Source organism: Podarcis melisellensis (genome assembly GCF_964234715.1).
Source record: "Podarcis melisellensis genome assembly, chromosome: 2".
NCBI lineage: Eukaryota > Metazoa > Chordata > Lepidosauria > Squamata > Lacertidae > Podarcis > Podarcis melisellensis.
In genome coordinates, this window is record NC_138529.1 from 76,454,744 (window position 1) to 76,466,677 (window position 11,934).

At 41.9% G+C, this 11,934-nt stretch overlaps 1 protein-coding gene across 1 annotated transcript in view; it reads left to right on the forward strand.

Annotated features, from left to right (window-relative positions):
- SYN2 (synapsin II) overlaps window positions 1–11,934 on the forward strand; it is a 147,054-nt gene that overhangs the window by 71,937 nt on the left and 63,183 nt on the right. The window contains exon 5 of the mRNA XM_081901207.1: window positions 6,392–6,481. Within this exon, the coding sequence (XP_081757333.1) occupies window positions 6,392–6,481 (90 nt within the window). The remainder of the gene's footprint in view (window positions 1–6,391; window positions 6,482–11,934) is intronic.

Genomic DNA, 11,934 nt, shown 5'->3' on the forward strand with positions numbered 1-11,934 from the left:
ACGTCAAAGTGCAAGTAGATAAATAGGTACCACTCCATTAGGGAAGGTCAACGGTGTTTCCGAGTCCTGCTCTGGTTTCGCCAGAAACGGCTTAGTCATGCTTGCCACATGACCCAGAAAAACTGTCCGCAGACAAACGTCGGCTCCCTCAGCCAGTAAAGCGACATGAGCGCCGCAACCCCAGAGTCATTCATGACAGGACTTAACTGTCAGGGGTCCTTTACCTTTAAGCTTACAGATAGTGATTAGCACATAATGAGCTTCATACATGAGTGAAGATTTCAACCTGGGTCTCCTTTTTGATAGGGATCTTTGCTTTCTGTCTGGGTTTTTTTTGTGGGGGAGGGGCCGTTCCAAGCATCAACAATTTTTCTTCTGTGAAATAGATATTTTCTGGTACCCACAGCAACATTGAATGTAATGACAAGTGATCTGTCAACTCCAAAATACCCTAGAGCAGTTATGGGGAATATGTGGTCCTACAGATGCTATCCTCTAACTTCTATCACCCCTGAGCATTAGCTATACCCGCTGAGGCCTATGGGGGATGGAGTCCAATATCTGGAGGGCCACATGTTCCCACCCTGGCCCTTGACAATAAATAATGCGTATTCTTAATCCATGGATACCACTCTCATCAGACCCTGGGATAAGGAATAGAACATACCAAGCTGCATTAACAGAACTGAGAGAACATATACAATAATTCCAGTAATCTCCATACAGTCTATATTTTTTTAAAAAGGAAAGCAGCACCTTTCAGATCAATAGAACTTCAGTCAACACAAAACTTACGGAATGCAAAAAAGGGGGGGGATTAGTATGGCAGTAAGCTCATTTTATTCAAAAGCCGTAAGAGCTGGCTGAGTATCCCACCAAGATAGTGACTGAGAAGGGGTTCACATATAACCTTTCATCCCATAGAGCATCAAAGTATGTAAAAGAGTAACCAAAATGATCAGGAAGCTGGAGTAAGGCCTCTACATGAAAAGGTTAAAATGTTGGCAACTGTTTTATTGGGAGCCAGGGGGAAGCAACTAAGGAGGAAGATGCTAAACATATATAATGATATCATTCATGGTACAGAGAAGGTGGATAGAGAGAAATTATATGATTGTTGTCTGCTGCTTCCAGGACCATAGGAAGCCCTCCCATAAGGGATTCCAAAGTTCATTCTGCACTCTCCTTTTGTGCTTGGAAGGAGTTTCCCACTAGTACAGTTTCCCACTCAGATTGAAGCTGCAACTGCAGTTCTGCTATTTGCTCTCTCTTCCTCCCTCCTGCAGTCTGAGAGAGACTCCATTGGAAAGTTCAGTACTCATTTTTGTGTGTGGAAGCAAGACATGAGGCCATTTCCCATTTAGGTGTAATTACTTAAATGCTGTATATTAGGGAGAGAAATGTCCTATTCTGTTTCATGGCACATGCTTATATTTAAATGCATGTGAATAAAACTAAAATAGTAAGACTGTTATTATCTAAGTCTCTAATTATAGCATTAGCATTCAGTGTACCCTGTACCTAGGGATTTCACTCAAAGCTACAATGTTCCACTCTTAGGATAACAAAATATATCTTGCACATTCTTTTATTATCAAATGAAAGAGCTCTCTTGCCAAGTGCTTACTATTATCTGTACAAAGCATTGGTGGTACACATAAAGATTTCAGCTGACAATCGCTCTCACTCGAGAAAAGCTCTTTAATAGATGAAAAGACAGCTCTTATATGAGAAAGGTAAGAAGACAAAGTGCTAGCAATACAAAGAAAATGCACTAAGAACAAGAATTCTCACAGTAAAATCTATGAAGACATTGAACTATCAAGCACAGCCATCCTCGTACATCATAGAATCACAGACAGTGATCCATTTCCCCAAAGAAAAAGTAGATAGATGGTTGCAAACAGAACCAAAGATGTTTAATTCCCCCCCCCCCGCTGCCCCATTTTTCTTCCCTGTTATTTTTATACTTAAAAACAAATCACATAGATAACATCACTCGAACTGAATAATATTCAAATGAATCACATTCATTTTCTTTTTTGATCAAAGAACAGATGTTGTAAAATCTCTTGTGCTAGAAATTTTCTGAAGTATAAGCATAAATGTTGCTGGTATATGTCATTGTTGTTTCTTATAAACCTCAGATGTTTAGTTACCAGGTAAAACACAATTACCACAACATTCTCCCATATTGATATGTGTTATTTTTTCTTTATTACCTCACATACAGTTGAAATGAAAATAGCTCTAGAGGGGACTTGAAACACTAGTTATTAGCTTGAAGAGATCTTCTCATCCTGGTTTCCCACCATTTCGTGGACTATGCCATATTTAAAATTGATTCAGAGTCCTAACTTGCTAGTGCTGTTTCTTCCTGTTAATTTCTTGAAGTGACAAATCTTTAACTTATGCTTATCATTCATGCTTATCCTCTCCAGCTTGGGTGGCGAACCTATTTGGGCTCGTCCGCGATAAACTGATGGATCCTGATAGATTCCGACAAGCCTTACGGAACCCTGCTCCTCCTGGCGACTCATTAGATGACTTTGTTGAGGACTGGAATAACCGGCTCTTGGCAGCCATTGATGAGATTGCGCCTAAGCGCCCTCTGCGACCCCGTCAAAACCGGGCCCCTTGGTTTACTGAGGAGCAATGGAAAATGAAGCGGGATCTCAGACGGCTAGAGCGAGTATGGCGATGGACTCGTGACGGAGCCTCAAGAACATCTTATAGGACGCTTATGAAAGCCTATGAGATGGCTTTGAAAGCTGCTAAGAAATCTTACTTTGCAGCTTCCATTGCATCCGCTAGCTCTCGCCCGGCACAACTAGAATAATTAGGTCAATAACGTCCTTAGGAGGACAACCAAATTTAAGCACAAATTTGACCCACAGCTGGGAGGCATTCGCAAGCTTTTTTGCGGAGAAAGTCCTGTTGCTCCGTCGTGACCTCCCTGCCAATTTAGATACAGTGACTGAACTGGAGGCCCCTCGACTGACTTCAGGTCCAGGACCATTTCGATCAGATACTCCCTACTGATGTGGATAGATTCCTCCAAGTTGGTAGGCCCACCACCTGCCTCCTTGATCCGTGCCCGTCTTGGCTGATTAGGGAGTGTCCAGATGTTGCGTGGACCCCCCTGGTTGAAATTATCAATTTGTCCCTTGACACGGGGACATTCCCAGGGGAACAGAAGGAAACAGTGGTGTGTCCATTTTTAAAGAAAACTTCATTAGATCCCTTAGACCTATCCAATTACCGCCCAGTTTCAAATCTTCCATACCTGGGTAAGGTAATTGAGAGAGTGGTTGCTGAACAGCTTGGTAGGTTTCTGGAGGAAACATCGGCATTAGATCCATTTCAGTTCGGTTTCCGTCCTGGTTTTGGGACAGAGACGGCTCTGGTCGCCCTAACAGATGATCTCCGTAGACAACTGGATTGAGGCGGGTCAGGACTGCTGATCCTTTTAGATTTGTCAGCAGCCTTTGACATGGTCGATCATGATCTTCTGGACCACCGCCTCGCAGACGTGGGGATACAGGGCATAGCCTGTAACTGGTTGTGCTCTTTTATCTCTGGTCGGGGACAGAGGGTGGCACTAGGGAGGGAAATGTCGTCGCGCCACTCCTTGGTGTGTGGAGTGCCGCAGGGCGCAATTCTCTCCCCGATGCTTTTTAACATCTTTATGCGCCCCCTTGCCCAGATTATCCGGAGCTTTGGGCTGGGCTGTCACCAATATGCTGATGACACTCAGCTCTATCTGCTGATGGATCGCCACACCTACTCGGCCCCGAACACACTGACCAGATGCTTGGAAGCTGTGGTTGGATGGTTTCGTGGGAGCCGATCCTTTGAAAACAGAGGTCCTATGGCTAGGTCGGGACGGCATGGGGATGAGGGACCAACTCCCTTCTCTTGCGGGGGCCCAATTAGTGCCATTGCCTTCCGTTAAGAGTTTGGATGTAATCCTTGACGCCTCCCTTTCCATGGAGGCGCAAGTTACAGCAACAGCCAAGGCAACATTTTTCCACCTTCGCTGCATCAAGCAGTTGGTCCCTTACCTTTCCCGCCCCGACCTGGCCACAGTGATCCATGCGACGGTCATCTCCAGGCTTGACTACTGTAATTTGCTCTACACGGGGCTGCCCTTGAAGCTGTCCCAGAAACTCCAGCGGGTGCAGAACGCTGCAGCGAGGCTCCTCACGGGGTCTCTGCCATGGGAGCATATTCACCCAGTGCTTTTTAAGCTGCACTGCTCCCGGTGGAGTACAGGGTCAGATTTAAGGTGCTGCTTTTGACCTTTAAAGCCCTTCACGGCCTAGGACCCTTGTACCTACGGGACCGCCTCTCCTGGTATGCCCCACGGAGAGCCTCAGGGTCCATAAATAACAACACCCTAGTGGTCCCAGGCCCTAAGGAAGTTAGATTGGCTTCAACCAGAGCCGGGGCCTTTTTAGCTCTGGCTCCAGCCTGGTGGAATGCTCTGCCTCATGAGACCAGGGCCCTGCAGGATCTGATTTCTTTCCGCAGGGCCTGTAAGACAGAGTTGTTCCGCCTGGCCTTTGGCTTGGAGCCAATTTGATTCCCTCCCTTCCTCTCTTTCTTTTTTCTTTCCCTTCTCCTCCTGCGATGAGGCTACATTTTAATATTTTAATGTTCCATTATTTTAATGTATTTTATTTTTGTTTTTAAGTTGTAATCATTCATCTTGTTTTTATTATTGCTTGTAAGCCGCTCTGAGCCCGGCCTTGGCTGGGGAGGGCGGGGTATAAATAAAAAATATTATTATTATTATTATTATTATTATTATTATTATTATTATTATTATGTTTTGTGTCATTGCGCATCCAGCTGAACTATGTGGGCTGGCGGCAGAAAATTGTCTGTTGGAGGCTCAACATTTTTGTTAATGGAGAATTAAGTGTGATTAGAGCATAGCACAATCCTCAACTCCAATGTTGCTGTGGCTCTGGAGGGGTTTGATTCTGCTGAGAGAAGTCCCACAAAGATAGCTGCTGTGATTACAAGACTGAGTCAAGGATGTTGTTGTTGCAACTGAGATTTGATAGTTTGAAGACTGGAAATGAGGGCATATGGAATTAGGTTCTCCTTCATAGGTGTGGCGTGTATGAGAATTGCCTTAAAAACCTGTTGAATGGCTGGCGGTTTTGCAATCTTATAAAATAATCCCATAGGAAAAATGCACTGAAATTCTCCTATTTTGAACCCCAATTCTAAATTCTTCTACATTGGGGTGAGAAATTAGGTCCAGCATGGGTCCTGGTTTGGCCTATGACGCCACTCTCAAGCAAGCATGCCCAGCTGCCCCACACCTGAACATTGGTACTTAAAGTGAGCTTTCAATTGTTCCATGGTAAGCAGGACTGTGACAGGGTGCCCCACTGGGATGAGCTGCACTGTATAAAATCTGTGCGGAAGTGTGTCAGATGAGCAATGCTAAATACCCAGTGCTGATATCCGGTACACATTTCTAAATTTAAGTGCCATTAATTTCATGTGGGATAATCGGTGCTGGAGATATTTGAAAGGGCTTCCTAGATAGGAGGTATCCCTCACAGAAACCCCAAAGAAAATGATGCAGGCTCCAAGTAAAAAGAATAGGCCTTTATTGAATACAAATATACTTAAGGTCAGGCTCCTTAAAAATCATAGAGAGGCCACGAAGGGCTGTATCCAAAGCAATGATTCTTATACACACCCAGGTTACACATGTGATTTACATTCACCATTCAAAGAATCACAGCAGTCTTCCCATAGCAGTTGCAACCCAGTGTCATCATCCTGAACCAATCAAAATCATTTAGCTCCTCATTGTAATATCAGTCAATTACATATAATTTTTCAGTGTCTTTCTTTATTAAGACTTTGACTAATTTTCCTGTTCATTAAATGTTTCCCAATATCCTTTTTTATCTATCTACAAAACAATTCAAGATTAAGCATAACTGCCATGACTAGTTGATTCTCTTTTCATGCGTACGGCGGTCACCATGGATTCTATCAGTTTATTCTTTTCTGTGTCCCAAAACAAACATTCGCTAAATGCAATACTTAAAAGCAGCTTGTTCTATACTGTAAAAAGTAGGCACAGGCCTTTTTAGTTTAGCTAGGCCATAGGCTGAAAAGAAAATGGAATTGCCAAAACAATACAGGTGTATGAAATTATTATTTTCTCCATCATTTGCACTTGCATATTTTACTTTTTATACATTCTTTTTCTGTAGGTGGGTAATCAGAATATGGTAAACTAGAAGGGATCTTTTAACAGGCTCTTGAATTTTTGATAGATAGTAATTATGGTGCTGAATAACAGTGCTGAAGTAATTTTGAGCTTTGAGCTTAGAATTCTGTTTATTTTCTTTTGCAGTTTGCTCAGTTGGTGTCCATCTACAGAACCTTGGGACCAGAGAAGTTTCCTTTAATTGAGCAGACCTTTTATCCCAATCACAAGGAAATGGTAGGTGTGAATAACAAGCATAAATACCAATTGATTCTATGTAGTAGGGAAAGGAGCTATAATAATGCATGATTCACATTATAGCTCTGCCCACCAGCTATTACTTGATATCAAATGCTACTTAAAAGTTGGTTTCATCCAACAGACCTTAACGTGGTTAACTACCCAGCTGAAATATCTAAAGTTCTGAAAATGGGGAAAACATTATTTAACAGACTTTAAAAATAAACCATTGGAAACATTGAAATGAAAGATGTACTTTCCAGAGAAGAATTCAACGTAGCTGTCACTGACTCATCCTCAAATGCTGTTGTGGTTTTTGAGTGCATTTGATTCATGGATTGCTGTTAACAATTGGTTTCTGTGATTATACACATGTTCAGCTTTACACTAACAAGCATTTCTCCTCTCGCTTTCAAATATGCCATCTAGTATGTGATAAAATAATGGACTTCTGGAAAGGAAGCCTGGAGCGGCTTCCCACATCCTCTTATTTCTCCAGACCAATGAATGTAGTGGTTTGAATGTGAGTAGGAAGGATATTTTAGGATGAGAGTGTCATTCTGGGAGAAATCTTTCCCCATCCCATCTTAGTTGAGATAACAAAAGAAAACCACTACTGGGCAGGAAACAAACAAGCAAACAAAAAAAATGGGTGGACCTAAGCAACCAAAAATTAGTAGCCACCAAGAGAATGTTCAGAATGTTCTGAAACTCAGTGCAACACCAGGAAAATCACCCACTCTCTTCCATACCTCCATGTTTGGACCTGGGAAAAGGAAATTTGTTCCTGATTGTGCTGCAGAGGAAGCCCAAGCTGTCAGCATCGCCCTTGAGCTAGTGTCACCAACTGGACTCATCCACTTCAGCCCCGACTGGGCTAGGTGAGTTGGGTAGCACTTCCAGAGACCACCTTCTGCACAGGAACAGGTCAAAGTGCTGTGGACTCACAGCTCAGAGTTGTGAGCACCGGATTCACTCCCACATGAAGACAGTCGTCGCACAGCAGAGCATAGCAGAGCATAAACGACTCGGAGAGCAGCTTTGTAGAATATCTTCTTTATTCTATCTACAACTATAATACAACTATATACAGAGCTTAATGAGGTCTAAGCATAAATGAATGCTGCACTACACTGAGTGTCTGCAGCTGCTCTTAGCAGCAACCTTATCTATACACACGATCTCTAACACTCAGTCTCTCTCTCTGACTGACTGACTGACTGACTGACTCTTTGATGTGGTGCTGGAGCAGAATAAGTAGAGAGCAGAACACTGCTCCTCCTCTCTGGAGAATCAGCAGACTCATCAGGAGATTCTTGGATATGGGGGCTCACAAGCCCCGTTCCCCAGACTGAAGAGGGGTGGGATGATCCTGCACAGCTAGGAAGCCTTGGGAACCTTGTGCAGTTGCAGGGACAATTGCTGCCACCACAGCTCTGAACTTGTTTTGTTGAGCTGTGTCTCAGAAGTGCACCAGCAAAAACAACAAACACCCACTGTCCTTTTTCAGTTCTGGAATGGAAAGCTGGGGCTTGTTTGGCACTGTAGTTCTGTAAGCACATCCCAACTTTCCACCCAACCTAGAAGCTGGAGACAAGCAAAGAAGTCTGTGGACCTCTGAATCGCAACACAACTATGAGAATGATCCTTGCCCAGTTCCATTGATGGAGGGAAGTCTGTGGTTCGTCATGCTTGCCAGAGAGTTGTGGTACACGAACCACAGTAGGACTACTGAGCTGAATTGCAGTTTGAGGAAGTCATTGTTGACTTTAGACAGATAGAGAACAGTCTGTGTTGGTATCAGGTGGTACTATTTTGAAAAGCCTGCTATAGAATAGTTGCTATGCACTGGAAGAGTAGCATTGTTAAATGTTAAATTGTTAAATGTACAGTACAGGAATCACAAACTGGAAAATACAAAATTTGCTGTGTGGGTGGTTGAAACACCATTTCATACTGCAAGTGCTTGTTTTTTTTCCTCCTCCAGCTCTGGCAGATTCAATGATGGTGTTTTGTTTTTTTTCAAAGAGTACAAGAGAAGCAGAATGAGGAGCACTTTACAGATACACTCTGTTACTGTGGTGTTTGCTCTGAAATATAAATGACAAATACATAATCCTGAGTGTTTAGGAAAATATTGTCTTGCCCTTTATATGCCATATATTTAATCTGAATCTCCTCGGAATTTGGGCTGTTGGAAAGATTGCTAGCTTCTCTAATTTGTATTCTTAACATGTCTCTCACTTGCCTTCGAGCAAATGAGGTAGGCTTTGGAAAATCCTCTGCTATAGCCAGAAATTTCTAGTTAACAATAGGTAATACAAGTTCTGCATTCATGAAGCTCCTAAGGCTGCAAGCCTAATCTCACTTACCTGGGAGTAAGGCCTATTGAATTTAATAGGACTTACTTCTGGATAGTATTACACTGTAGATTACATACCTGGGTGTTTCCCAACAGCATATGGGCTAGAAACTTGCATTTGAATGAATTTCTAGATTCTTCTAAAAAAAGTACATAGCAGAATATGCCTAGCCCTTTCTATTGATTCAAAATATTTTATTATTAAACAACGAGGGCCTTAAAAAAATTCTACACCATAAAAAGTGATTTGTAGCACAGTCCTAGATATGTTTACTTGGAAGTATGGCTCCTTAAATTCAGTGCAACTTCCCAGTAAAAATGCATTCTAATACATATTTACCTATGAGTAAGTCCCTCTGACCATAGTGTGGCTAACTTCTGCATAAACATACATAGGATTGCACTATGTGTTCAGGATTGCAATGCTAGTTGAATTTGGTTTTCTGATGTTTACCTGACATTCCTGAGTCTGAAATATTCACTTACAAGATAGTAAAAGAATGTGTGTCCTCTTTTCTATGCCAACACCACAAAGTCATTATAGCTCAATAAAATTATTTTGCTGGCTGATAAAATGTCTGATTAATATTCTGTATGATATATGAATATAAACATGACCATGGTTCTTCATCTGCACATGCATTCTTTTATTATGGACATTTCACATAAGCAGTGATGACTGTAAATTTGAAGATTCTTCCTGTTGTGATTCTTTTTCTCTGAGGGAGACTTTGTAAAGGCAGTGACTTGGAAAACAGTTGATGCAGAATGACAGATAGATTTTGCAGTTTCTGTGAAAAGCTTAGCTGCTGTTGTGGGATGATCCAGAGAGAGGGAGAGGGGATTGTCACTAGTAATGTTGGAGCCAAACCACACTACTTAAAAACGTTGTCTAGGCAGATTTTTTTGTGATGTTTCAAGAGTTTCTCACAGTTCCCTTCCCCTCAACAACTTGCTGTTCAGAATTTTATACCAGAGTATTCTGAGGCTCTAAGTTTGAAGCTGGTCAATCGGATATACTTATATTCCTTTAGAAAAGTCTTGTGTTCTGTTTTCCCTCTAAAAAACAGTAAACTGCAATTGCACAAAGATAGCACTCTTCTTAACTGCTTCAGTAGATGGCTTTTAAAAATTAGCATTTTTTAGTTTTAAATGCTTATTGCTGCTAGGGATAAAAGCTTGGCAATTTCCTTGATGTATTTTCGCATTTACCTAAGGAAATCAGCAGTTACAAATTGACCCATGCTGCAGATTGAAATAATAGATGAGGAAATGTTGGGATTTATTTTTCAAGGAAATTACATTACTTGCTTTGTAGGTACTTGCTTTGAAGTACCTGCTATCTACTATGTAATTTATGGGATTAAAAAGTCACATGCATGATACAGTAGAATAGGCTTGCTATATTTAGTCTTACACTGAATAACTTGTTTCACACAAAAAACCATATATAAATGTTGATCAAAAATCCATTTTGGAAAATGATATTTTTTCAGAAAAAATAATGTGAGTTATATGCTTATTGAAGCCAATGTTTCAGTGCCAAAGGGCTTAGAATAAAAACTTGTGCTAATATATATATATATATATATATATATATATATATATATATATATATATGCTTTCGTAGATTTTCACGGGTACAGGAATGCAGGTTTTGGTGTCCTCGGGTGTCTTCCCGTGTAAAAGTTGGGGTGTCTAGGCGACGTTTCGACGAGGTCTCACTCGTCATCTTCAAAGATGACGAGTGAGACCTCGTCGAAACGTCGCCTAGACACCCCAACTTTTACACGGGAAGACACCCGAGGACACCAAAACCTGCATATATATATATATATATATATATTCATTTTCTGTGGTGTCACATTTCTGGGAATTGTTGTGGTACAACAAACAAGTTGACTTCTACATTCTGCAAAATCTATAGCATATTCAGCTGTTTAAACACTGTTTTAGGAAGTAGATATCCTTCATACCATGTTTCTACATAACAGTATGGTCCTAAGCATGTTTACTGAGTAGTAAGTCCCATTGTATCCTAAAAGGTGCCTGGGGCTGCAACATAAGTATCTGTCCCACTGCAACATAATGCAATTTGCAAAACAGGTGGAGAACAGTGGCATCTCCACTGGATTATGAAATAGTCAGAGATGCTCATGGTCAAGGGAGAACACTGTTCCTGCTTCCTCTTTTATGGTGTATCTATAGAAACAAATTTATGAGCTGGGGTGAATGCATAGGTCATAGGAAGTTGTTTTATGCTGAATCAGACCATTGGTCCATCTAGCTCAGCGTTGTGTACTCTGGCTGGTAACATCTCTGTACCGTATCATGCAGGAGCCTTTGCTTAGCTGCCTCTGGATGCTGGGGATTGAACCTGGGACCTTTTGCATGCAGGGCTGATGTTGTCTTACTGAGCTGCAGTCTGTGCAAATTCTGCTGTAAAACGGTGGTGGACAGAAAATAGGTATCAATAATTAGGAACTACAAGCAGGTCAGTGGCCAGATCACCATCAAGAGAGATTCTGGCTAAACACCAGGAAGAACTTTCTGACGGTAAGGGCTGTTCTACAGTGAAACAGACTCCCTCAGGTGGCTGTGGATACTCTTTCATTGGAGGTTTTTAGCAGAGGTTGTATGGCCACCTGTCATGGATGCTTTAGTTGGGTTTCCTGCATTGGAAGGGGCTGGACTAGATGACTCTCAGGATTCCTTACAGTTCTAAGATTCTATGAATGTAGAACTATTTTGCATGAAGAAACCAGGAAATTGCATACTCAGTAGAGGTCGTTATACCGGAGCTGTCCTTGATTTGTCCCATCATATTTCAAAATATTTAAGTTCCAGGCACTGCATCTGGACATCTATAATTATTGAAGTAGTGATGATCATGATACTCCTGGTATGTCCCACAGAGAAATTTACGGTCTGCAAATAAAAACATCCTAAAGATCCCAGGCCACAGAGAGGTTAGGCTGGCCTCAACTAGAGCCAGGGCCTTCTCGGCTGCGGCTGCAATCTGGTGGAACGCTCTGTCACAAGAGACTAGGGCCCTGCGGGACCTGACATCTTTCCGCAGGGCCTGCAA